This window comes from Nannobrachium achirus, assembly GCF_963921795.1.
Source record: "Nannobrachium achirus genome assembly, chromosome: 13".
Classification (NCBI taxonomy): domain Eukaryota; kingdom Metazoa; phylum Chordata; class Actinopteri; order Myctophiformes; family Myctophidae; genus Nannobrachium; species Nannobrachium achirus.
Genome location: NC_137833.1, coordinates 43660412 through 43685979, shown reverse-complemented (window position 1 = coordinate 43685979; position 25568 = coordinate 43660412). Strand labels below are relative to the sequence as shown.

General features: G+C 42.3%; 3 protein-coding genes across 3 annotated transcripts in view; 2 read left to right on the top strand and 1 right to left on the bottom strand.

Annotated features, from left to right (window-relative positions):
- Positions 1 to 8371, top strand: part of LOC308297342 (uncharacterized protein) — a gene marked incomplete at both ends in the record, with an annotated part of 38994 nt that extends 30623 nt beyond the window's left edge. The window contains 5 exons of the mRNA XM_080740755.1: positions 1602 to 1748; positions 3608 to 3784; positions 6657 to 6747; positions 7215 to 7292; positions 8118 to 8371. Of these exons, the coding sequence (XP_080596881.1) occupies positions 1602 to 1748; positions 3608 to 3784; positions 6657 to 6747; positions 7215 to 7292; positions 8118 to 8371 (747 nt within the window). The remainder of the gene's footprint in view (positions 1 to 1601; positions 1749 to 3607; positions 3785 to 6656; positions 6748 to 7214; positions 7293 to 8117) is intronic.
- fbxo9 (F-box protein 9) overlaps positions 1 to 25568 on the bottom strand; it is a 446168-nt gene that overhangs the window by 28989 nt on the left and 391611 nt on the right. The window lies entirely within an intron of this gene.
- Positions 19423 to 25568, top strand: part of col21a1 (collagen, type XXI, alpha 1) — a gene marked incomplete at both ends in the record, with an annotated part of 50740 nt that continues 44594 nt past the window's right edge. The window contains 5 exons of the mRNA XM_080740754.1: positions 19423 to 19519; positions 19789 to 20346; positions 20776 to 20947; positions 21077 to 21305; positions 23507 to 23677. Coding sequence (XP_080596880.1) covers positions 19423 to 19519; positions 19789 to 20346; positions 20776 to 20947; positions 21077 to 21305; positions 23507 to 23677 — 1227 coding nt within the window. The remainder of the gene's footprint in view (positions 19520 to 19788; positions 20347 to 20775; positions 20948 to 21076; positions 21306 to 23506; positions 23678 to 25568) is intronic.

Sequence of the window (25568 nt, the reverse complement as noted above, 5' to 3'; positions counted from 1 at the left end):
AGCCATTTCAGATGCGATACAAAAATTCCCTTTGTTGGCAACGGGGCGCTGTCTTTGGGCTAAAATTTGAATGATACAGAGAAGATTAGCATGGTACCACGATGCACCATCAATCCATTCAAGCCAATTTTAGTACCACTTTAGCTCATGGTCTCAATAGAATATAGCCTCCCAAAAAGTACCGCCCCCTTCTCTAGGGGGCCCAATAGGAAATGAGCCCCTTTGTGACATAAATAAGGGCCTGTGACATAAACAAGGGCCCGATTTCAAAAGAGTACCGTTCAGACACGCCCATTCAGAAAATCACTGAAATGAAAGGCAAGGCTTAGAGTTAATGAATGTGTTTTTTGGGGGGACTGGAAGAGACACTGGGAAGACCAAAAAACAAGAAAAAAATTAAAAATGTGAAATTCATGGTGGGGCCCCTTTAATGTCCCTTTTCTGAGCGGCCCGAGATCGGACCGCTCAGGTCTAGAGATTGCTTATTTATAAACTGGATAGATATACCCGTATACAGCCTTATATATGCCTTGATATTATGATGTCACCCTTTGCCTCTCTCTTGGCTACAGGCATAAACGGTTAGTGGCAGACAAAGATTTGACGAGATTATGGATTTGAGGACTGGTCAAGCTTGACGTGACATCACAATATATAGGCAACCACCCTTGCAATGTCCCAGAGTTGCACCTTTCTAGTTAACAATTACAAATGTAGCCATTTGGTAAACCCTCCTACTCAGAGAGGGAGCAGGCAGTGGTGTAACTAAGTACATTTACTTAAGTAATGTACTTGAGGTATTTGTACTTGAGTATTTCCAATTTCCAATACTTTTACTACTACTCCACTATATCTCAGATCCAAATATTGTACTTTTACTCCACTACATTTATTTGAATACTGTAGTTACTGGATGCTTTGCAGATATAAATTATAATATTATAAAATATACATAAATCCACTTTAGACCTATTTTATACCTAGGCTATTTGAAAATAGCCGATGTACAATCTCACAACGCGTCGCATCACGACGCGTTGTGAGATTGTAGATCTGATATTTTCAAACATTTTGTACTTTTACTTTTGGTACTTTGATGCCAATACTTTCATACTTTTACTCAATTACATTTTGAATTCCAGAATTTTACTTACGTAAGGGTGCCCTCACACCAAAATACCTATGAGAGTGGAATCCACGTTCCGCCAATGCATTTCAATGAGAGTGAAGCGGTTTCATGCCAGCAGAGGATTTCTGCAAAAAACGCTCCCTTCTCATTGAAATGCATTGGCGGTACGCGGATTCCACTCTCACAGGTATTTTGGTCTGAGGGCACCCTAAGGGTGCCCTCACACCAAAATCCTCTGCTGGCATGAAACCGCTTCACTCTCATTGAAATGCATTGGCAGAACGCGGATTCCACTCTCATAGGTATTTTGGTGTGTGGGCACCCTAACAGAGTATTTCTACATTGCAGTTTTGATACTTTTACTTAAAGTAAAACATTTGAGTACTTTTTAACCACTGAATCCAGGTAAGTGTGTAACAGTGGGTCTGTGGTGGATATTGAACAGCGTTGTCACTGACCTTGTTCTGTGCAGTCTGGAGACGGGGGTGAAGCGGGGCCCCAGGGAGGACAGGGCAAACGTGGGCCAGCCGGCGAGGCCGGGCGGTCCGGGACGGTCGGAGTCAAAGGTGTCCGCGGTGACGGAGGTCTAGACGGGTTCCGGGGCCCACCTGGTCCACCGGTAAGTAACAGTGTACAGCCTACATCAAGGGTCTTCAACAGGGGGTCTGGGACCCCTATAGGGGGTCCTCAGAGTTACTGCAGGGGGTCCTCCAAATCTTTGAGTGATAGAAACTTTTCTTTCTCCTTTTTTATATTAACCACTTGAACCCTAGCATCCATACTCTGAGAACTTTAGCCAAAAATAGCATATCTACAAGCTCACAACACCTTTGAGCTTTTAGATCGGCTATTTTCAGCAAAGAGCTTTGGGGTAGAGGGGAAAAAGAGCAGACCAGTACAGAGTGAAAGGTCAAGTTTATTAAGTATTGATGGTTCAAGTGGTTAAATATCTGAAAACACAAATTGACATGAATCCAAAATACACTGCCAATTGTGCTGTCAAACAATGCAACAATATGGAATCTATGAAAAGGTTGTGGGGATCCCTGCTTCCTCTCTCACTCAACTAAGGGCTCCTTGGCCTGAAAACGTTGAAGACCCCTGGCCTATATTGTTAGGTTCAGCTAGGGAAGCGGTTAGTTTGAGCAGTGGTTTTCAACTTTTTTCACATCAAGGTCCATTATTTATTCGGCATTTGCGGACCACCGTTTGATACGATTTAGCCTCTCAGACCCAAAACTTATAATAATAGCAATATTTTGTTGTCTTCGATAAGATTTTGTCTACAATTACTGTACATGCTGTATTGATGTGGCACCATAGGAGAGATAACAGGCAAATGTTGATCAAATTAACAATTCTTCTACATTCTCTAATTGTGTAGACTGTTAAATTAAGTAATGCAAATGTTTAACAATAATTCAACACTTCAGAGCGTAAAATGAAACACACACACACACACACACACACGCACACGCACACACACACACACACACACACACACACACACACACACACACACACACACACACACACACGGTTTGGTAACAATTGGGGTGTCAAGGATACCTTTAAATGATTTCTCAACTCTTGAGAAGAGCGTAAAATGAAACCAAATGGACCTGTATGTTACACTCTCAAGAGTTAAAGATCTAATAAGGGTCCATTTTGGTTAGCAACTCTCCATCATGTATCTGGGGACCACCTGGAACCTCCTAAAGGACCACTGGGTTGTAAGGTTCAGATTCTACTGTAGATATGTTTTGTCTGGATAAGGATTTGATGAGTCATTTTTACCTGTTTGCTGACCAAAGCACTCCAGAGCTAGGACCACCTAGAAGAAAAAAAATTGCAGTAATGAGAATATTTGACCGCTTTTAAAATGTGTTGCACAATCATTTCAAGTCTTGGCTGTCGGGGTAGTGGTGTAATAAAAGCATTTTAATTGCTTCACCCTGGATCACTATTAAAGGTGTAAAAATTCTGCAGATAAATTATATCACACACATACACTCCAAAGCAATTACTAGCATTATTATTTATAGCAACTGGTACGCACGCACGCACACACACTCACACATATGTGCAGTTGTGCACGTGCACACACACACACACACACACACACACACACACACACACACACACACACACACACACACACACACACACACACACACACACACACACACACACGCACACACACGGTTTGGTAACAATTGGGGTGTCAAGGATACCTTTAAATGATTTCTCATTAGTCTGTAGTTACTAGTGACGCACAGCACGGGTTTCATTTTGTGTGGCTATAAATCCATAATGACACAGAGGAAATTTGGCAGAGATTTTTCCTCGCCCCGGCATGTTGCTTTCAGATGCAGCCGTAGGTTTAGCATGCCCCGTTCACCTGTAATATCTGTACTATTACAAGTCCCAGCGCTGGCTGCGTTCCAGTGACGGGTGGGCTAATGATTTGTTGCACAGGGCCCGACCCTCTCCGCTCAACATGTGATCGAGGTCTGCAAGGCAGTGGTGCTGGAACAGATGTCCAGCTTCGCCAACTCGGTGAAGAGGACGTGTGCAGCTGTGTGTCCCCTCTACGGCGATGTGCCCATGGGTGCCCCCGGTCCGCCGGGACGGAAAGGACCGCCCGGATCCGCTGTGAGTTTCAAAACAAGAGCATCGATTTGTTAAAGCCCAGGAGTTTCTACGATAGACGATTTTCCTGTGGCGCCTTTAACAGATGGACGCACACGCATCCCAAAACATGCTAAAGATGCAGTGCCATGATTTATTTCCCCCCTAAAACATGATTATCAAGTATTATGATTATACAAGGAGGAGGACTTTTTCCAAAAGAGTGTACAGAAAAAGTTCAAATTTGTTTTTTTATGTGAACACACACACAAGTTCATTAAGTATGCCTGTTGTCAGGTGGGGGGTTGACCAAGCTGAAGTTAGCCACACCCACAGTGTTGGGTGAATGGCAAAAGGGGGAGGGGATGTTTATATGATGTCATTTAATCACTGTTTTTGGATCGGCACTTTTGACCCACAAGGTGGCAGCCTCCAGGAAGAAATTCAAAATACAAAGCGACTACATAATTGCTCATAACATCCACACCAGGGGGTCTAATGAAGTACTGTCAACATCATAGAGATTATGAAAACCAGAAAAAGTACAAAATTATGGTACCACCTCTTTAAAGAGGCGGTGCCATAGTTTTGTACTTTTTCAGCTGGGTCACCACCCACCATGACAACCAGGCATACTTAATGAACTGTTTGGTGTGGCCACATAAAAACCTAATTTGAACTCTTTCTGTACACTTTTGGGGGAAAAAATCTTCCTCCTAGTATAAAAATAATAGCTGATAATCATGTTTTAGAGAGGGAAAAATCATGGCACCCCATCTTTAAAGCTAATTTCACATAGGCTGTACATACCGTACATGCCCTATACATTATTTGATTCTATCTCCCTGGCTAAAGCAAAATGCTAACACGTTGCATGAGTGTGGACTGGCCTGAGAGAGCTCAACTATTTGGCAGTATAGTTTGGAATGAAAGCATCCCGATTTTCCACGTCTCCATGAGGACAAATAAGAAGTCACAGACAAGGCACTTGGTCTGTGTTGAATGGTTTTTGGAGAGAATCGAGACTGTCCTTGGCCTGGAACCCTTTTCCACATTTATTACACAGGGCAGAACCCTATACAGGTCTCACACACACACGCTTTAATCACATTTAGGCCTGAACACATTATGACGCAATATTATATGCTTTAAATATAAAAAAATAGCAGATCTACAAGCTCACAGCGCGGCACCGAGTGCCGCGCTGCGAGCTTGTAGATCTGCTATTTTTGAAAAATCATGAAAATTAGAATTTTGACCCGATTCTATAAGTGTCTTTTGAATCCTTCTAAGATTTTTGGAAAAAACCTATGTTTCTGTGTCAGCAATCTGGCCAGCCATCGTCAAAGAAAAGGTCCTTTTCACTTAACTGGAGCTCAGTTAGTCTGTTCTTGAGAGACTACTATGTCAGTGGTGCTCAAACCTTTTCATGTGAAGGACCCCCAAAATGATATTTATTTGGCCACGGACCCCCATTTCAAAATATCTAGTTCCAGGGACCACCCAGAAGCCACATTTGAGTTACAAACGTTGGCTTTGAAAATACATATATTCAAAGATTTGCACACATTTTCACGACTTTTTCAAAAATAGCAGATCTACAAGCTCGCAGCGCGGCACTCGGTGCCGCGCTGTGAGCTTGTATATCTGCTATTTTTCACTGGTTAAAGCATTCAATAATGCTAGGTCTAAATGGGTTAATCACAAAGGACTCTCAGGCTGATAATCGTCCGTGAAGGTTCAGATGTTTAAAGATACACTTTATTAGATTAGTCCTTGTATAGGAAAGCTGTCAGTGGAGAAGTGAACCGTGCACCGGTGATTGTCGCGAATGCCAAAGAAAAGAATATTACAAGAGTTTGCAGCGTTACTTTGCAAGTCCTGTGCTGAACACATACACAACTTAAAGGAGTAGTTCACCTCTGAAATTACTTTTTTTCTATTGATTACTCACGCCATGGACTTGAGTTCAATATTATTTTTGGGTTTTTGTCGCATTCCTAGGACAAAACATTTATTTTAATAAATGTACCCCCATTGATTCCGGATGGGGACATATATATGGGGGTATATTTATTGTAATAACATTTTTGCCTTAGGAATGTGACAAAAAATTTAAAATATTATTGAACCCAAGTCTCCATGGCGTGAATAATCAATAGAAAAAAAGTCATTTCAGGGGTGAACTACTCCTTTAAACCCATGTAAAATTAGTTGCCCATTGTCCCCCAGGGCTCGATCTCTATACTTGGTCCACTCCAAACACTACTCCTATTTCCGCCAAATGTTCAAACCAGAATAGTGGCGCTATAGTTTCAGCTGGTTAACCCATTAAAACTGGGAAAGCATCCATGTAACTTTTTTATTTTGGCTATTCAAAACACCAAATATTTCTTTTGGTTATTCAAAAATAGCAAATATACAAGCTCACAGCGCGTCATTTCGTGCTGCGCTGCGAGCTTGCACATCTACTATTTTTGAACATTTTTGAAAGTGTTTGAAATGATATTATTTATAATATTTTTTAATTTAACACAAGTCTTCTCTTCTGGGGGTCCCTAGCACAAAACATTTTCAGATAGGGGTCCGAACGCAGCCATATATACCAGTGGTTCTCAAAGTGGATTTCAGGGACTCTCTGTGTTCCTTTATGTGGGTCTAAATTGACCCTTACAAGTTTGTAACTTTGACAGTGTACAAATGGAACCAAATGGACCCTAACAGGCCCATTTGGTTTCATTTGTACACTGTCAAAGTTAAGGGGAGACCCTCAAATTTCAAAGTTTGAGAACCACTGATACATCAATTTGGGGGTTTGTGGCATAAAAAAGTTTGAAAACTGCAGGTTCATTTTGTAGAATTGGTTTTAAGACTGCATTTTACCATGTGTTGACAGGGCGAGCCCGGTCTCGATGGCGCTGACGGAGAAGTGGGCCAGCCGGGCTTCTATGGAGAGGCTGGTGATTTAGGCAAACCAGGAGAAACAGGTGTGAAACATAAATTGCAAGACATAACTCCATGTTTCCCTTTTCCTTTTTTTTCCTCTTCATTCTACAGCAGCTTATTTTTAAAACTCTTCTGTGTGCCTGCCTCGTACCATTACTCAAATTAGATTGTGATAAACTGCAGCGCCGAAATCCAACATTGTCCAGCTAGAACCCTGTACGGTGTATCGGTGTGTGTTCCCGCGTTATAAATTATAATTCATCGTTAAAGAGCGTTTTGCATGATGTCACACTTATGGTACATTTCCCAGCCAGGCCCTGTGAAACTGAAGAATATTTACAAGGTGTTTTTAAAGATTTATTCAGCAATGATCTCAGTAACACACATGGTCATTAATTAGCTTGAACAGCATGTTCTTGTGTACTAGCAAAGCCCCAGGGGCATAGAGTGGTATTGGTATTGTGTTGTCATTCGTCTTAATGAAGAGAACATTGTGTGTGTCTTACAGGTGACAGGGGAGACCAGGGTGATAAAGGCGCAAAGGGATATGGTCTGCCTGGCTATACTGGAGACCAAGGACCAAATGGTAAATATCATATGCAAAATGTACTTTAGTTCAATCATTTCAACTGAATGAAAAACTAAACCAAGGTTGCTGAACTGTTGCTTTGCATGAAGAGTAAGCACGTGCGAGGGCTTGCATGACATACAATACAGTAGTTTTTTTGCGTTACACTACTGTAGTCACTAGTGTGTTGGAAATCATCATTCTTTAGGAGAGAAATGCGTTTAGCCAATGGAATTATATTCCTCTATTACCATTGTGGAACCCATTGTGTTTCCTACACTATCTGTACAGAGTGGACCTCTGGCATAGACCTACTGCACATATAGACAGAGCTGCTACCTACTGTACCTTTAAACACACTTAAGTCTGACACTTTTTTTTGTATACTATTCAAATAGTTTGCAGAAAAATGCTGTTAATTGTCCCAAAGATGACAGGTACAATTTGTCTGCTGCTATTGTATTTGTCTCAAAAAAAGCTTTATACCCCGCCTGTATTAATATAGAGTATAACAATGTCGCAATGTGACGTATTCTGTTTAACACAATGCTGTACCCCCTCCAACTGTACTGTACATACTTTCCCCATTTAAAAAAAGAAATGCTTTTATTATGCTTTGACGCTTGCTTTGGCAATGTAAACGTACGTTTCCTCATGCCAATAAAGCTCCTTTGAATTGAATTGAACTGAATTGAGAAGGACACTTGCCAAATGAAAACACACAAACATTTCTCGATAACATGTTTGTCATTAGAAACAAAGAAAAACGAAATGAAAGGAAAATGGAAACTTCCTCTGCTAATTCACAGACCCTGGAGAATAACGCTATCTCCACTCTTTCAGGTCAGCGCGGTCGTCTCGGCAGAGCCTTTAACGGCCAGCCAGGGAAGCCAGGTGAGCGGGGACACGTGGGTCGGCCGGGACTCAGGGGTCACCCGGGTCTCCGAGGAGTACCGGGTGTCTGTCTGACCTCCGGGTGCTCTCTGCTCAGCGCCACCAGCAGCGCAGCACCCCCGCTAGCACAACAAGCACCCCAGAGGCCGAGAGGTGGTCCCCAGAGGCCGAGGGGAGCCCAGAGGTCGAGAGGCCGCCCTTAGAGACATAAAGAATACTTGTGATGAAGTCAGCACATGGCTGGAGAATCGGGAGGGAGATGGTGGAAGTGGGGGCGATCGGTGTTGGATTGTTGTTGTTAATAAATGTATATTTACAATGTGAGGGTGAAATAAATTCCGCTTTGATGTAAAAAACCTGCAACTCATCTGAAATCTTGAGAGACGGCAAAAGCAATCTGGGGGAACTTCTTGGCAAACAGACTAATCTTATTTATCCACAACAGGGGAAGTTCGCTTGGAAGAAACCTTGTAAAAAGAGAGAGAAAATAAAAAAGCATCTTTATTTGATAACTTCGATTAGTTGTGCCGCGAAGCGATTGCATAACTATTGTACTAAGGCTGTATGTTTGTGTGTGTATGTTTGTACATGTAAGTATGTCACTTTGTCCACGAATGACTCGATACACTTTATCCTCGTCAAATCGCAACACAAGCAAGGCCATGAAACTTAAAATATGACATCCTAACTGACATATCTGACATGCTGTGCAATTTTGTGGTCAAAAGGTCAAGGTCGGTGATGATGAGCCAATTAAGCTGCTCAACTATGCACATTCTGGGTTGGCCTTGTTTAGAATGATTTCACATGAGTCAGAGTTGTCTTTGAAGAACTGTTCTTTATAATAAAAGTACAAAAAGGATCACCTGGTTTTATTCTCCCACTGCTGTTTGTGTGTTTGCTTAGCCAGTGGTGTAAAGCGGTGTTTCTCAAACTTTCACATTTCAAGGTGTTCCCTTAACTCAGTGTACAAATGGAACCAAATGAACCCGTAAAGCCCGTATCAGAGTGTACGGTGGAGACCTATCCACCGCACATTTGAGGTGGAACGCTTTCCACCTCAAGTCAGAAAATAAGTGCAGGCCATCATAGTCACGGCCCACGGTGAAGTCCTTCACCCTGTCTAGACCGGTTCAGGTCGACCAATCAGTGAACGGGGTGAAGAGCCTGTCTGTCTGATAGTAAAAACAGAGAGATGTGTTGGGACTCACGGTGGAAAGCTCTCCACCGTGAGGAATGACGTAACGTTGTAGTTTCATGACTCAAAAAGACTCGAAAAGACTACACCGCGGTGTAAAGCCTTCCACCGCGGACCCGACTATGATACGGGCTTAAGGGTTGATTTGGTTCCATTTGTACACTGTTAGAGTTACAGACTTGTATGGGTCAACTTAGACCCCCCTAAAGGAACCCACAGAGTCCCTGGAATCCACTTTGAGAACCACTGCTGTAAAAGTAACTAAGTAGATTCACTTAAGTGCAATTTTTAGATATTTACACTTTACTTGAGTATTTCCAATTTCCTATACCTTTACTTTTACTCCACTACATCTCGGATCCAAATGTTGTACTTTTACTCCACTACTTTTATTTGAAAACATTAGTTACTACTTTGCAGATATAAGTGATTATATTATTAAACATACATTAATCCACTTTAGCCCTATTTTATTCCTAGGCTATTTGAAAATAGCCGAAGCTCACAACGCGTCACGTAACATTTTGTACTTTTACTTTTGGTACTTTAAGTACATTTTGATGGCAATACTTTTGTACTTTTAGTACAAAAGTACATTGTGAATTCAGGACTTTTACTTATAGTAGAGTATTTCTGTATTGCAGTATTGATTCGTTTACTTAAGTAAATAATGTGAGTACTTTTTCCACCGTTGTGCTTAGCTTTCATAGAGATGAGACTTTCTGCCTCGTTCAGTTTCATTAATGCATTCATGATCACAGCAATATATTTGTTGGAAGGATATACCAAAATGAATACGCGATATGGGTAGACCTACTGTGCTGGTGCTTTTATTTTTATTAAGAGCTTGTTTGTTTCATAATGGCAGCTTTGGAGTAATGGAAAAAGCTGTCAAAATCTTTAATACTTAGTCAACAGCAGTAAACGCCGTAAGAGCTGTTTTTATTTGTATTTCACATATAGCTCGCATTGTGTATTTCACACCCAGATTTTATGACTCTTGCTGCCTGAAATTATTTAATGACAGCTTAACATCCCTCACAGTGTGCTTTCACAGCATAGATATTACTATGCTTTTCACAAACGTAGCATAATACTTTTGTAGAATTTATTGCCGTAATACGGTATTTAACAGCCTTGTGTTCAACAAGGTCTAAATTCAAATTTTCCAAGGAAAAAATGGACCCGCAGCACATCATGTTTCAGAAGATCTTCAGTTGCAGTCAGAGTTGCGTGCTGACAGACCTCTATGTTTGTGTTTGTTTAGCAGCAGAGTTGAAATCTAACAATCTGTGTTGGGCTGGGGCGGTGTGGGGCGGTGTGGATTTTTTGTTATCGCAGTAATAACTCACCGACATGGCTGTATCTCCCAAAAAGTTGTTTTGAATTAAAAAAATACTAGTAAGACGCCTCAGGCTCAGGGCGACATGTGACCGACCTCGAGGTCACGCCGAATTCTTTGCCATCTATCTGGCCAGTGATGTATATTGGACCAGTTACCCATATATGGAGACCCCTGGTACCCATATATGGAGATCCATTCCATGTACTGTATATGGAGATATGCAGTGAGAGCCTAAACATGCTTACTCAGTTATTCGTTATGTGAAAGTCCTATGATGTCTATGACATCTGACATCATATCCTTTTTATGCCCATACATGGAGATCCCTGTCTGTTGAACCAGCCACACAGATATGGGCTGTCTTGGCCATCTGCCTTGGCCATATATGGATTCTGTTAGTGTGGTATGTGGCTGATGTGGCCTCCATATATGGGCATTCCCTTATTAAGTCCTGTTAGATATGGGCTTAATATTGATGACAGAGAACGGCATACAAGGGATTCTGTTAGTGTGCCATCACAGTGAAGCCAGAGTGTGATGTCAGAGCGGCAAACCCATTCTGTTAGAGTGGTTCCCCTGACATCACAGCAAACCCATAGACCTGTGATGTCACAGTGATGTGTCAGGGGAACCACAGAGTCAGGTGTGTCACTGTATAGTCGCAATTAAAAAAAGCAAATACATTTAAATACATTTAAATATACCGTGATATATAGGTACCAGGTACCTATATTGCAACATAATCACGGTTATGAACTCGACACCGCGGTATGCATTGCACAACCGCGGTATGGCAGTTTGTGCGGTTATTGCACCCAGCCCTAAAGTCGTCGGGGTTTCCATATTCAGCGAGAATCTGTTATTGACAGCCTCTGCCTGTGTGAATGCTGACTCTTATTTTTAGATGTTGTTGTGGAGATGAGAATAAACACACCGGCCATGTTTTCCACAGCCACAGATCTAATGAGGAAAGACTTTTTCTTGGAGGAGCTCTCCAGAGGGCCTCTGCGTGTGGCTCTCGCACTGTTTCCTGGCGAGTGTCCGTCCGTTTCCTGCGATCAAGACCCACCTATTGTAAGTGGACATCCTCTGACAGCTTCGCTGTGTCTGTGGCTGCAGCGTCAGCCTCAGGCACGTGCAGTCATTGTGCACACACAGACATCAAAGGGGGCCCTCTCCAGACCATGAATGCAGTTTTTACTATGGTGAAAGAAATGAAAATGCCCCCTTTCCATGCCATAGGCCTACCTGAAGGCAGCATTCAAGATAATTTACTTATCTATATCGTCGCTGTCGGGCAGAAACCTCGTATCTCCAAGTTTCAAATGTGTGTATGTTCTTTCGCAAAGTAAAGCCCTGCTTCATCATACAAGGCTGTTGCACAAAAGTAGTGAAAACAGCAGATCTACACAACGCCTCGCACCGCGAGGCGTTGTGTTGTGTTGAAATAATTGCCCTCTCTGTGTAGAAATCCATGCCGTAGTCTACAGTACGCCACATCTCCAGTATTTACTTGATTATGCTTAGTTCAGTGTGGTATCAAGCACCGAAAATAGCCGACCTCCTAGCTCACAGCGTGTCGCAGCGCGACCCGGTGTGAACTTGTAGGTCTGCTATTTTCGATATTCCCACCAAAAGGCCCTTTTAGAAATGTCAGCCCCTGCCTCCCTAACATTCTCTGCACGTCCCTGCTGGTGTGGCTGCACTGCTGCTCTGTGCTGCTCTGCATTGGTGGAAAAAGTACTCCATTTCTTAAGGCCCCTCAAAATTGTACTTATGCAGTACTTGAGTAAATGTAGCCTACTTAGTTACTTTCCACCACTGTTTCTGAGGACACTACAACCCACTCTCTCCATGGAAACTCTTAGTATTCCACCCGTTCTCATCTGGAGTCCCTCTCAGGGGTCCAATCATTTGCATCAGACATGCATCACATTAATCCCTGTGGCAAACCATGCAAGTGATCATGATAATTGCAGTCTAATGCATGTGATTTGAAACCATTATTGCTCAACCAAAATCCCCACCAGACAGAAAGCGGGAAGCACTGTGAGGTTTTGATTCAAAGTGATGGCAGTGGAAGTCAGTTTAACGAGAGAGATGTTTTACGCTGCCCTCAGTCGGCTGTAATAAAGCTTTCAGAGCACGGTCCAGAAACAAACATGCTGATCATTTAAAAATGCGACTATATTTGTAATTTTGTGCTGCAAATCATTGCCTTGGAGTCAATTTATCGTTGTTATTTCTTTCTCTAAGAAAATAGAATGGAAGTCAGGAACTAAATCTGTGACTGTTAGAAGTAGAAGAAGTACATTAACCGCTGGAGCCACCAGGGCCCCTTTGGTCTTTGGTTTTTACCATGGATGTATTAAAGGCTTTACACGTTTATATTTCTCTCTTGTGTGACCAGGAAAGCCCCAGTTCCACCATTCCCCGAAGCTGTCGCATCCAACTGCACAACTAATTAAGTATTCTGATAGAACTACAGTGCATTGTCAAGTTTTCCAGAAGTTCCCATTTTCAGCTTAACTATCACAGCTGTGATCTAGGCCAAATATTCAGCAATTGCCCGCATTGACCACCAGAAGGTGCTATGCCTCAACAACTCCCAGACCTTAAAAGACACTGCCGCTCCAATGCAGGGCAAGGGGAGATCCTGCAGGATGACCTCTGGAAAGTAATTCATGGAACATCAGCACCCCTAGCACTACTTGTCTTGTGTGGGTTTACCTTTTGATGGATACAGAATTGCTTGATCATTTTAACAGTAGAGGTTAATTTCCTCTTCTCCCCCAGGATGAGTTTGATGATGTGGACATGACTTAAAAGAAGAAAGCTCCTCATATGGAGAACCGATACACATTTAAGCAATCAGTCTTTTTTCTCCAGCCCATTGAAGCACGATGCAAATATAGATGGTGTTTCGTTCAGCCCTTAGAACATGTTACATGACATTCCTCTGACCTTCCACAGTCAGACAGCATGAGTGCTCGCACAGTGCTGTGAGTGCATGCACCTCTTCCCCTTGCTTGGATTCCAGTTGATTGTGTAATATTGTGATTGCCTGAAATCGACTCTGAAATCTGATTGCAAAAGCATTAGATTTGTTATGCAGAGGCTTACAGTTATTATAGCCTAAGTAGGGTACCTTTTGTGAAACCAAACTTTGCTCGTTTAAAGGTTTTGTTGCACATACAGTACAGTACAGTACAGTACAGTATACAGTACAGTACAGTACAGTACAGTACAGTACAGTAGGCTACAGTGTGGTACAGTGTAATACAGTACAATATGGTACAGTACAGTACAATATGGTAAAGTACAATACAGTGTAATACCGTAGAGTGAAGTACAATATACAATACAACGCGACACAGTATAGTACAGTACGGTACCTTTCGTACAGTATCGTGCCTGCTTATTATCATGTCTCTTGAGTTGGAGTTCAGGGGGTCTCGCTGATGCAGGCTTTCGTGGAGTGGTTATGAAACTCTGCATTCCCTAGTACAGCTCGCCGATAAGGCCGTGGAAGTGTGACGACCTTCAGCTGTGTGGATGCAGGAACAGGATCTCGGAGGCTTTCTAACACCTTGATCTGCAGCCCACTTTGGTCAGGGTTAATGAAATGAACTCATAATAGTGCTACAGTGGAATGACTCTGGAGCACAAGAATTAGCCACAGCTGAGGACTTAACTTGTTGCAACCGTACTGTAGGTCGCATTTACCGGTACTATGAAAACCCTGCAGCTCATGTGCATCAGTCACTCAGTCAGTCAGTCACGCCTCATGTCACGCTCCACAAATGGCCAAGACAGAATTCATTTGTAAATGTGACTCGCGTCATTGTAACCATACTTGCGGGGGCGCGGCGACGTTGGTGTAGTGGTTAGCGCATGTGCCCCTCATGCGGAAGGTTGAGTGGTTCAACCCCTGCTGCCTAGGCCGATGTCAGCATGCCCATATTTTGAGATCCCTGATGTCATCAATATTAAACCCATATCTGGGAGTGCCCATATATGGCATATCAGTCTCATGATAACCAGTGTTGGTTGTCGCGGCAAATTAATTCCGTCCTTGTCCCTTTTATGCCGATATATGGAGATCCCTGATGTCATATCTGGGAATGCCCATGCCCATATATGGACATGTTGTGTCAGTCTCTGTTGTTTCAGCACCACCCCCTACTTTAGAGCCAGGTCGCTCTAAAGTGATCGCTAATAAGGGTGTCTTACTGGTATTGTACAGTGTGTGTGTGTGTGTGTGTGTGTGTGTGTGTGTGTGTGTGTGTGTGTGTGTGTGTGTGTGTGTGTGTGTGTGTGTGTGTGTGTGTGCGTGCGTGCGCGTGTGCGTGTGTGGGCGCGCGCGCGCGAGTGTGTAACTGCATGCAATCTAGTGCTTGTCCTGCATATGAGGAACACCCCATGTTCTCTGTTTACACCCTCCTCAGCAACCAACACACAGTCCAACTGCTCGGCTCTTGGACGCGTGCTGCATGTCTACTATTACTATAATTTTCCCTTTGCACTCACTGACTGAGATGGGCTGGCCGTTTCTGCCTTCCTAGGCTCTCTCCTTATCTGCTCCTCTTTCCACCCATGGTAATTGAGAGTGGCTGCAGGCCAGTGAAAGTCAAGAAAGGGTGGGTGGGGGCAGGGGCGTCACACCAAATTCTGGGCCCTGGGTACAAGGATTCACTACGGGCCCCCCATGAATGTTAACTATTGAAAAATAGCAGATATAACAAGCTCACAGCGCGGCACCGAGTGCCGCGCTGCGAGCTTGTAGATCTGCTATTTTTGAAAAATCGTGAAAATGTGTGCAAGAAACCTATGTCAAGGACCCCCAAGATGATATGTATTTGGCCACGGACCCCCATCTCAAAATATTTAGTTCCAGGGACCCCCCCAGAAGCAAAATTTGAGTTAGAAATGTTCGCTTAAAAAATACATATATTCAAAGATTTTCACACATTTTCACAACTTTTCAAAAATAGCAGATCTACAAGCTCGCAGCGCGGCACTCGGTGCCGCGCTGTGAGCTTGTATATCTGCTATTTTTCAATAGATAAAGTTATTAGGGCCCCCTCCACCTTGGGCCCCAGTAACTCAGTCCCACTTTCCTACCCCTTGTGACGCCCCTGGGTGGGGGGGTTATTTGGAAGGAGGAGGAGGTGGAGGAACAGAGAGACAGACAGAACTGCTGGACTGCAGGGCAGGCGTTCATTCACCAGTGAAACATGTGCATAGGACTCTGCACAGTGCATTAACCACAGGATATCAATGAAAGGATTAGGGGGGTTTGGATCCTAACCTCTGGTAATCTCTTTTGCTTTTATTTTTGTCCTTTCTCAGAATTTTGTAAATTAATGCTTGCTTGACCACAGTTACAAGACAGTTAGGATTTAAGAGTGTAACATCTTTAATGCAGAATGATAAAGAATGCAGAGCATGACAGATTATATTGTTGATGTGTTGTGTCTCAGATTTCGGTGCGGATCATTTTGCCAAGGTGCATTGTCTTCATTGGTTAGTATTAGTCTAGCTGCATGTTGCAGTAGCTGCATATTGAAGACATTAGGGTTATCTGTCCCTTGCTTGTGCCGCTGTCACGCAAAGAATGAATGGAATTATTTAATTGATGTTTTCTGGCTGCTTCACAACTCATAAAAGGATGTTCCAGCTTTCTTCTGATATAATGCACTATGAAGACAATAACCACTGCTTTTATTATGCACGTGATGTTGGGAATTATTTACAGTAGCCTATGTGTATCAATATGAATGGTTGGAATATGAGGTGGAACATGTTGGACTATATACCCCATAGGTTTAGGGGGTGCAAGGCATAGTGAAGATATCAGTTTATAGTTTGGATTATTATAAATGATTTTGAGAAAGTACTGTTCTGGCTTTCCTTGCCAACAAAAACCTGGAAGCAATCTATTTTCCAGTATCTTGGCAAAGTAGTCATATTGATTTTGGAGTAGCATGAGATCATGTTGACACATTTACAGCAGTTGTGTACAACATATCGTCACTTTCGGGCAGAAACCTTGTATCTCCAAGTTTCACATTTGTAATTTATTTCGTAAAGTAAAGCCCTGCTTCATCATAGAAGACTGTCGCACAAAACTAGTGAAAATAGCAGATCTACAAGCACACAACGCCTCGCGGTGCGAGGCGTTGTGTGCTTGTAGATCTGCTGTTTTCACTAGTTTAGTTCATTTTTAAAACGATAAATACAAAAGGAAAGGTCTTGGACAATGGACATACAAGGTTTCCACCCGACAACGACGATGTTATGGGAAATTTAAAATTCTCTCATTTAGAGACTGCAGGTGCTGATCTGAAAAAATGGCTGCATTTGTATCCGCTAAACAAACAGGTAATAGGATTATTATGTGGCTTAAAGGCCAGCGTGAGATGTGAAGCTAAATGGAACCTGGAATGTGTGGCATGTCATGAGTAGCCTAATTTTCTCCAATTCAGAACCAGTAAAACATTACCTGTTGCAATGGAAGGCACCAACTGACTCCTACTACTGCATGTCCAGCTGGAACAAAAGTATTGCTTCGAGCAAGAGGATTAATCTAAACACAACTTCCCCTAAGGTTTTTGTTGTCATGTTTAGCTGAATGTACTGGCAAGAGATAGTCTGAAAAAGAGTTGATGTTGGTTTTCAAAGGGGATTATTCGACCTGCCCTGAATACCAGCCTGACATGATGTCATCACAACCCAGGCCAAAAGCTATAAAGTGTCTGCGCTACCCCTATAACACCAGAGGTCATGGACTAGGCTGTAGTGCAGACAAAATGCCATATGGAGAATGATACTGGTCTGCTAGACAAGTGTGCTGGTAGCACAGGAAGGCTTTACTACATCCTGCATGCTTTTACTTGGATTAATACGCCATCAAGTACAAATGTAGCCTTCAGGGGAAAAGTAATGTTGCATTTTTGACACTTTGTTGTCAAATGAATATCTATAATTTATTTATTTTATTCTTGGCCAAAGGTAGCCTCTCCTTCATCATAGTGCATGTGTTTGGTCGCCGTCCAAAGCTAGAACTTTCACTGTCTGACGGGGTAAATGAATTCCATGTGGCTCCGGCGAGGTGTAGAAATACTCAGTTTGGGGCGCCTGGTGGCCTAGTGGACCAGGCGCATACCATATAGGCATTGCCATTTCGGCATCAATGCCTGTCGGCGTCGCCGGTTCGATTCCCGATCCGGTCGACCTTTGCCGCGTGTCACTCCCTGTCTCTCCCCCATTTCCTGTCAGTCTACTGTCCTATCCAATAAAGGCAAAAAGCCCAAAAACAAAAATCTAAAAAAAAAAAAGAAATACTCAGTTTGGGTGGAAGTCAGTGGAGAGGAAAGTCATGCCGACTGGCCCATGTCAGTGGTGATGCGTTCCAACAGCCTCCCCCAGCACCGTGTCAAGGCAGAGCACATGGAGAAAATGGCCCTGCACAACCGTGGCAGCTTAGCGCGGCATGTTGAGCTGTGTTACTTCAACTTGCAGCTTACATGATGGAAAAACACAATCATGTTATGGATCTGACAACAGCTTGGCCGCACAGCCACAATAACACGGCGGCCAAGAGTTTCATCTTGTGCGCCGTTAAGCCTAGTTCAGAGCAAAGACTCGCGATGAGACAAAGCGGTTTTAAACCAGATTTATACTTGGTCATACTGCGGGTTTTGTGGGCCGAAAAGTGTGCGCATGTCGATCAGCTATGTACGGCGTGCGACAACGCCGTACGATGCAGCAGTCTGAACTACTCTTTAAATTGACCTTTACATGTCAGTCAAGTTACTGGCTAAAGTATGGTCATGTATATGATCAGTGCCTACCAAATTCCTACCACAGATTACTCTTCCTTTGCAGCATATCTGTTCCTAATTTATGGCTTCTTCCTTTTATAATGTCAGCTGTTTCTTTCTATTGCTGGAAACTACTATAAAATGTAGTTTCCTAACGCAGCCACACGCCACAGAGAAACTAAATATGATTAAATGTCTGATGTCTAGTCACATGCCCAGCACAATGATTCCTGAATCCTGGCAATGCCAATAGCTGACAACCTTAACCAGTCTCTCCCATGAATATGACAAGCATTTTATTAGTTTCTATGGCTTTTTAGAACTCCATTCCATCCTAATTCCATTAGCATGGACATAACCCCCATTGTACTTCTAGGCTGTGATTACCTCTTGTTTCCAACACATGCCGTAGTTCCACTTTCAGATGAACTGGGCGGACTGCATGCATTTTATGTAACATGTTATAACAGTTTTGTAATTGACATTAACTGATATTAATTTTTCCTGATGTGTATCAATCTTGTCTTAAAAGGTTAACACCTTTAAAGGCCTGCCTCATGACCATTGTTCAGCATCTTGTCCCTGTGACATTTGGTAACAATCTTAATATACATTATGATAACAACATACTTTGCCTTCAATGCCTTGGGCTTTTTGTGCTTTACAGTAGAACCACGTGCGGGCCTATAATAGTGGCGAGTCAGCACAGCAGCATGATTTGTTACCAAATCACTTATGGAGAATGATCTTTAACAATAGTCCGAGGTGTTAACTCTTGATGCACATGTCATGAAAGCTGATATTGTCCATTCTGTCATCAGCAGAACAATGCATGTGTTTCCCTCTTCCTGTAGGTGCACAATTGGAGCTTGGTACTTCTGCATAATGGGTTACAAAACCAGATCCATGCATTGTGTCTTGCAGTGTGTATGCTTCATGCTGCTCCATTTGCTTAGTACAGCGCAAGATGAAGGCATAAGAAGTAAGAACGCTTCTGTCTTCATTTCCTGACACTTTTCAATCCATGTTGTCCATTCTTTAAAGATAGAACATTGTGTAGGCTATCAAACACACCTGTAACATGTACTGCGTTTGCTTTTCCTTTAATGTATAGCTGTTAATGTTTGCATGCAAACATACGTCCTTAAAAAGTATATGCAAAATTAGAGTAAATACTCTTTTATCAGCTCTGAAAAAAGAAAAACATTGTTTATTGCCAATGATTTAGTTGTGTCTTTGTCTCCTGTTTAGGTTGTAGGACTGCACCATGTGATTTGGTCTTTATTGTAGATGGATCGTGGAGTGTAGAGGATCTCAATTTTGAAATAGTCAAGGGATGGCTTGTCAACATAACGCAAAGCTTCAACATCGGAGAGAAGTTCACCCAAGTTGGAGTGGTCCAGTACAGTGACGATCCCGTGTTAGAAATACCTCTGGGCACACACTTCTCCAACGCAGACCTCATCAAAGCAATGCAGAATATTGATTACATGGGCGGAAACACACGCACAGGGACAGCCATCACGTTCGCTACAGACAGACTGTTTGGCCTCTCTGAGCGTGGCCCAAAAGGCATCGCCAGAATTGCCGTTGTCCTCACAGACGGCAAGTCTCAAGACGAGGTGATGAAGGCTGCAGAGGCAGCGAGGAAAAAAGGAGTAATCCTCTTTGCAATTGGTGTTGGGCCTGCACAAGAGGCTGAGCTGAAAGAAATTGCTAACAAGCCGGCCTCATCCTACGTGTTCTATGTAGAGGACTTCAAGGGGATTGTCAAGATCCGCCAAGTCATACGACAAAAGTTGTGCGAAGGTATACGCGCTTTTTATACCAGTGAATGGGGCTGCGCGTTGATTAAGGCCTGTAGGCTAATTAGGCCTACCGCTGGCATTACAGGCAACGCCACATCTTCTCTGACTAACTGAGTTGATTATCTAGACGATTAACTGATTATCATACTGTAAGTGCATATGGTGGCAATTATGTGAGCTACTAGCTCATTCTGTTTAATGTGCAGCATTGTGAATCCAAATAATAGGCCTTGTTTACAGCCTTGTTACATAGAACATAAAACACTTTTCCCAAAGCAGTTTTCTGCTTTGTATTTAGTAAAACCCATGCAGACTTGTTAATAAAACAAACCGTTTATTATGGCAGTCATGTTGCTGATATGACAGTTGTTCACCCCTCTCTGTTTATCTATCTCATTCCATTTGTCTCTGTATTCCTGGTCCACTGCAGAGCTTGTTTGCCCAACGAGAATACCCGTAGATTCTCAAGATGAGGATATCAAAGGATTTGATCTTCTGAGGCATTTGAATTTGGCCAAAAAAGCAAAGAAGACGCAGGGGACATACAGTGGCTCTAAAGCCTACGAAATAACATCTCGTATGGACCTGAGTGAAGACACACGGTAAACAAAACTAAATACTTAACCACTGGGGGAGGCTTTTTCTTCTTCTTTTTGTTTCATTGTTATTCACACACACTATCACCCCTGTATTCAAACACGACTGATGTCTTTCTACGCTTGACCCATAAGGGCATTATTCCCAGATGGTCTCCCTCCATCCTATGTTTTTGTAGCCACGTTGAAGTACAAGGGGGGTGTGGCCACTGAAGACTGGGATCTGTGGAGAGTCCAGACCAAAGATGACAAACCTCAGATGGCGGTGACTCTGCGTGGATTAGATCACAAGATCCTGTTCACCACCACAAGTGTAGGACCCGGCGGTATTCAAACGGTTGTTTTCGCTTCTGAAACAGCAAAGGTAAAGGAAACACCTTAAACAAAATAAAATGGAATGAAAATCAAATCGAACCAAATGGTTCCATTTGTACAGATTGAAGTGAACATTAGGAGTTTACAGTGCATTGGGCTACAAAGACATGATGCACACGTGATCTTAATTTGCAACACAACAATTAACTAAGTTTAAACAATGCATCAAGAATGAGTGTTTACTTGTACATTGTATACGTGTGTACAAACTTGTTGCAGAAGATGTCATGTTTGCCAAATGTACAGTAAACAGTAAACACTCATCCTTGATCCTCTAAGACGAATGAACTAACAAATTGACCTTCAAAAATGTCAGTTAAACCTATAGAGTAGCAATAAAATGAGGCATATATTTCCCTAAATGATTAATAAAACAATCAGTAGGCCACTGTAAGTACCAGTTTGGCAGTGCCTTCCACACCACTGTTCCTGCCCGGGATACAACCCATTGTGTAATTTTGACCTTGACCTTTGACCTTTAATTTAAGCTAATAATCTCTTCTGGGCAGCCTACTTATCATTCCCACAAAGTTGAATGAAAATTCAACGCTACACCAGCTGTCTTGGTGGAAAATAGCTGATCTACAAGCTTATAAGGCATTGCGTTGTTACTTGCGCCAGCAGAGCGTGCAAGTACAGCGTTCGGCCGCGTATGTACTGTAGGTGGGTAGGCAGCTGTGTGTGTTTAAGCCCATGCAGGCGTAGCCCAATCAGGGAACAGCCTTTCTGGCAACGTCATCATTAAAAGCCAATGAGGGACCAGCATTCCTGGTGATACCAGCACCCTGTAGACAATATGCCTTCCGGTTGGTTCCAAGATTTCTAGCGGAAGTGCTGCGTTTAACGGAAGTTACGTTAGGGGAAAACCGGGGAAGCTCACACGGCGGAAGTTGAACGCTTTCTGCCTTATATTGTCACCAGGCTTTTCTCTTCGCAGATGAGTAAAGCCTGGCTACGCGAGGCTATGATGCCAGTGGTGAGCACACCTCATGGCAAGCTCTGCTAGCTGGCGCACAAGTAGGCCATACCGTACATGGCCTAAAGGCGCAGAGTGCATTTCTAGTTATGCTTTGTGACGCGTTGTGAGCGTGCGTACTCGCTATATTCTCACCAAATGTTTGCCTATTTTAGCTGAATGTTCACCTATGACTGGAGGGACGCTAGGGTTTAGGTCAGTGTTTCTCAATCTTTTTTGGCTTGAGTACCCCCTTTCCCTGATTTTTGAATCCAAGTACCCCCTGTACCCGACAACATTTTCTTTATACAACTGCAATTAAAACCATAATTGGTATAATATGATGCTATGTTAAACCCCCTTTTCAATAATATAACATCACAAAAAATAAGAACGGGAGTGAGAGTTTCAAACGGTGCCTCCTGAACAGATTTATCTTTAACACTGTGGCCAACTGGCCATAGCATTTCAGTCAGTTTTCATGTCAATAACTTACATTCAAACACATCCCAGTTGACCTGCAATTTGGGTTATTAGCATCTATCAGGCTCCAAGTGTCATCATTAAACACAACAGTAAATGTTTTTTTTCTTCTTCTAATTCAATTGTAGTCAATTATTTAACTATGAATAATATTATCATGATACTTCAATTTTTCTTTTGGGGGTGCATTTTCCGAGTACCCCCTGCAGTACCTCCGCGTACCCAATTTGAGAAACACTGGTTTAGGTTAATAACAGACGGACAAGACGGATGGAACATTGTACTGTCTGAAATCAGTGCATATGTTGGACTGGCTGCTCTTTCATTATTGTTTCCTTATATGGGTTGGATATCTTACATACTAGTCACCATATGGGATATGATGATAAAAATGATGAACGCTGTTATGCCAAACCAAAGCCTTTACCTCAAGCTCTGGACATTTTCCCCCTTTGAGATTTCAGCACATTCTCAATCAGGCTTTTGACTGTTCTTTCCTATTCACATGTTCACACTTCACACATACGGTTCAAATACTTTCATGCGCTCTAAATCAGTGATCCCTGCTACTTTACTAAGCAATAATTCCTCTCTGCACGCTTCCCGGGCAGTGAGGCTTTTAGCTCTCATTTCCTTGCAGCGTTGCTATGTACCCCTCATAACATGGATTTAACCATTTCTCTTTCTCAGCTTGTGATTTCTAAACACTTTTGTGTGTGACGATTTCCTATTCTTTTGTCATTAAAAAGATGCTTTTTGATGAGAAATGGCACCAAGTACGGCTGCTGGTAACTGAAGATGACGTCACTCTCTACGTTGATGACCAGGAAGTTGAAACGTTACCACTGCTACCCTCCGTTGGCATCTTCGTCAATGGAAAAACACAAGTTGGAAAATACGTCAACAAAGAATCAACAGTCCCAGTAAGGTTATCAACAATAATTTGATTTCCAGAAAATCTCGGCCTCTCTTTTATTTTTTCTTAAGCCATTTAGGCCTAGAATTATTGAATGCTTCAACTATTGAAAAATAGCAGATATACAAGCTCACAGCGCGGCACCGAGTGCCGCACTGCGAGCTTGTAGATCTGCAATTTTTTGAAAAATCGTGAAAATGTGTGCCAATTTTTCAATATATATTTTTCAAAGCAAACTTTTGTAACTCAAACCTCTGCTTCTAGAGGGGTCCCTGGAACAACCCATTTTGAGATGATGGGGTCTGCGGCCAAATAAATGTAATTTTGGGGGTCCTTGACATGAAAAAGTCTGAGAACCACTGATTTAGAAGAAGGATTTAGAAGTCGGGTCGAAGATCGGGGTCAAAGATATTCAAAGACCTTTTTCACGATTTTTCAAAAATAGCAGATCTACAAGCTCGGTGCCGCGCTGTGAGCTTGTATATCTGCTATTTTTCAATAGTTTAAAGCATAAAATAATGGTTTAAAGTGGTTCAAATCTTAACGCGACTCGGGCGCGTTCCCGGTCTTTGAACGTTAATAGTGATTCAACTCGTGCCTGGGCCAACACACTGAGGAAGCATGTTTCTAGGAAGCCGTTTACAGCTGTTTAGTCTGAAACATGCTTGGCTCGGAGAACAAGAAATCCTTGGCAATACAGGAGCATATTTGACCACTAGGTCTTAAGCTTTGCTTTATTTGGCTCTTTAGGAAGCCTTCTTCCGGTGCAAAGAACTCTGGATGCTCAATATAGTCATAATTTATACAATGTTGTAATAGTTTTGCTGTATATTTGATGCTGATTATAAGCTAAAATCAAATTGCAATTTTAAATTAAAAAAAAGTTATATACAAAGAACAAAAATCTCTGTACTGTGCCAATTAATCTACATTCTGACTAGGTATACCGGTATACTGTGATGTTGGGCCTTATATTTTAACTGAAACACAAACATAAACAACATCCATCCATCTTTGTCTGCTTATCCAGAGTAGGGTCGCAGGGGTAAGCAGTTTCCAGCAGAGAATCCAAGATTTCCCTTTCCCTGGCCACATTAGCCAGCTCTAACTTGGCCAGCGTTGCAATATAATCAACAATAATTTATAACGATTCAGCTGCTAATAATTTTAGTAATGCTTCAGTACATATAGCCATGAATTATGTAACATCAAATGGACACAATTGGCAATGCCTTTGTGTAGGAATTACTAGATCAGACTCTGTCTACTAAAGTAAATGTGATCTTAAAAGCGTACATTTTGTGAATACAGTATTTTGCCAATTTGGCTTAAATATCATGTCAAAACGGCACCAAAAGGCCATGTCATAGGGAGTTGAAAGAAAAGTAGATACATTTAAATTAGCTGTAATTTCATGATAGTTCTGTCATCACACACACTTTCACTAATCAAGAGACTGCATTAAGTGGCATCATTTAGTTTTGTCTATGATCATTTCAGATTTTAAATAGCACTTGGAGATCTCAATTTCCACAACTTCATTTCAGTCATTTGGATTCCATCGAGTACAACATATCTTTCTTTTGGCTAACCCTAAACCACCAACTTGTTTTCCGGGAGAGGGCGGTTTACGAGGCTAGCCCAAACCCATTTGGCTGGTAAATTCAAGCCTTCCTACAGCAATAATACTGTAGATTAAAGAGTAACTGTCAATTTAGCAATACATGTGTACAAAACATCTTCCAGAAACTCTTATGGTGTTGGATATTTCATAAAAGATAAGGTTAAAGCCTCAATCTGCAATGTACATACAGACAAAATCTCTTTGGCTGTATGTAAAACAGTAGGAAAAATAGTTTTACATTGTACATTGTGCTATAAATTGTTTCGTGTGGCCA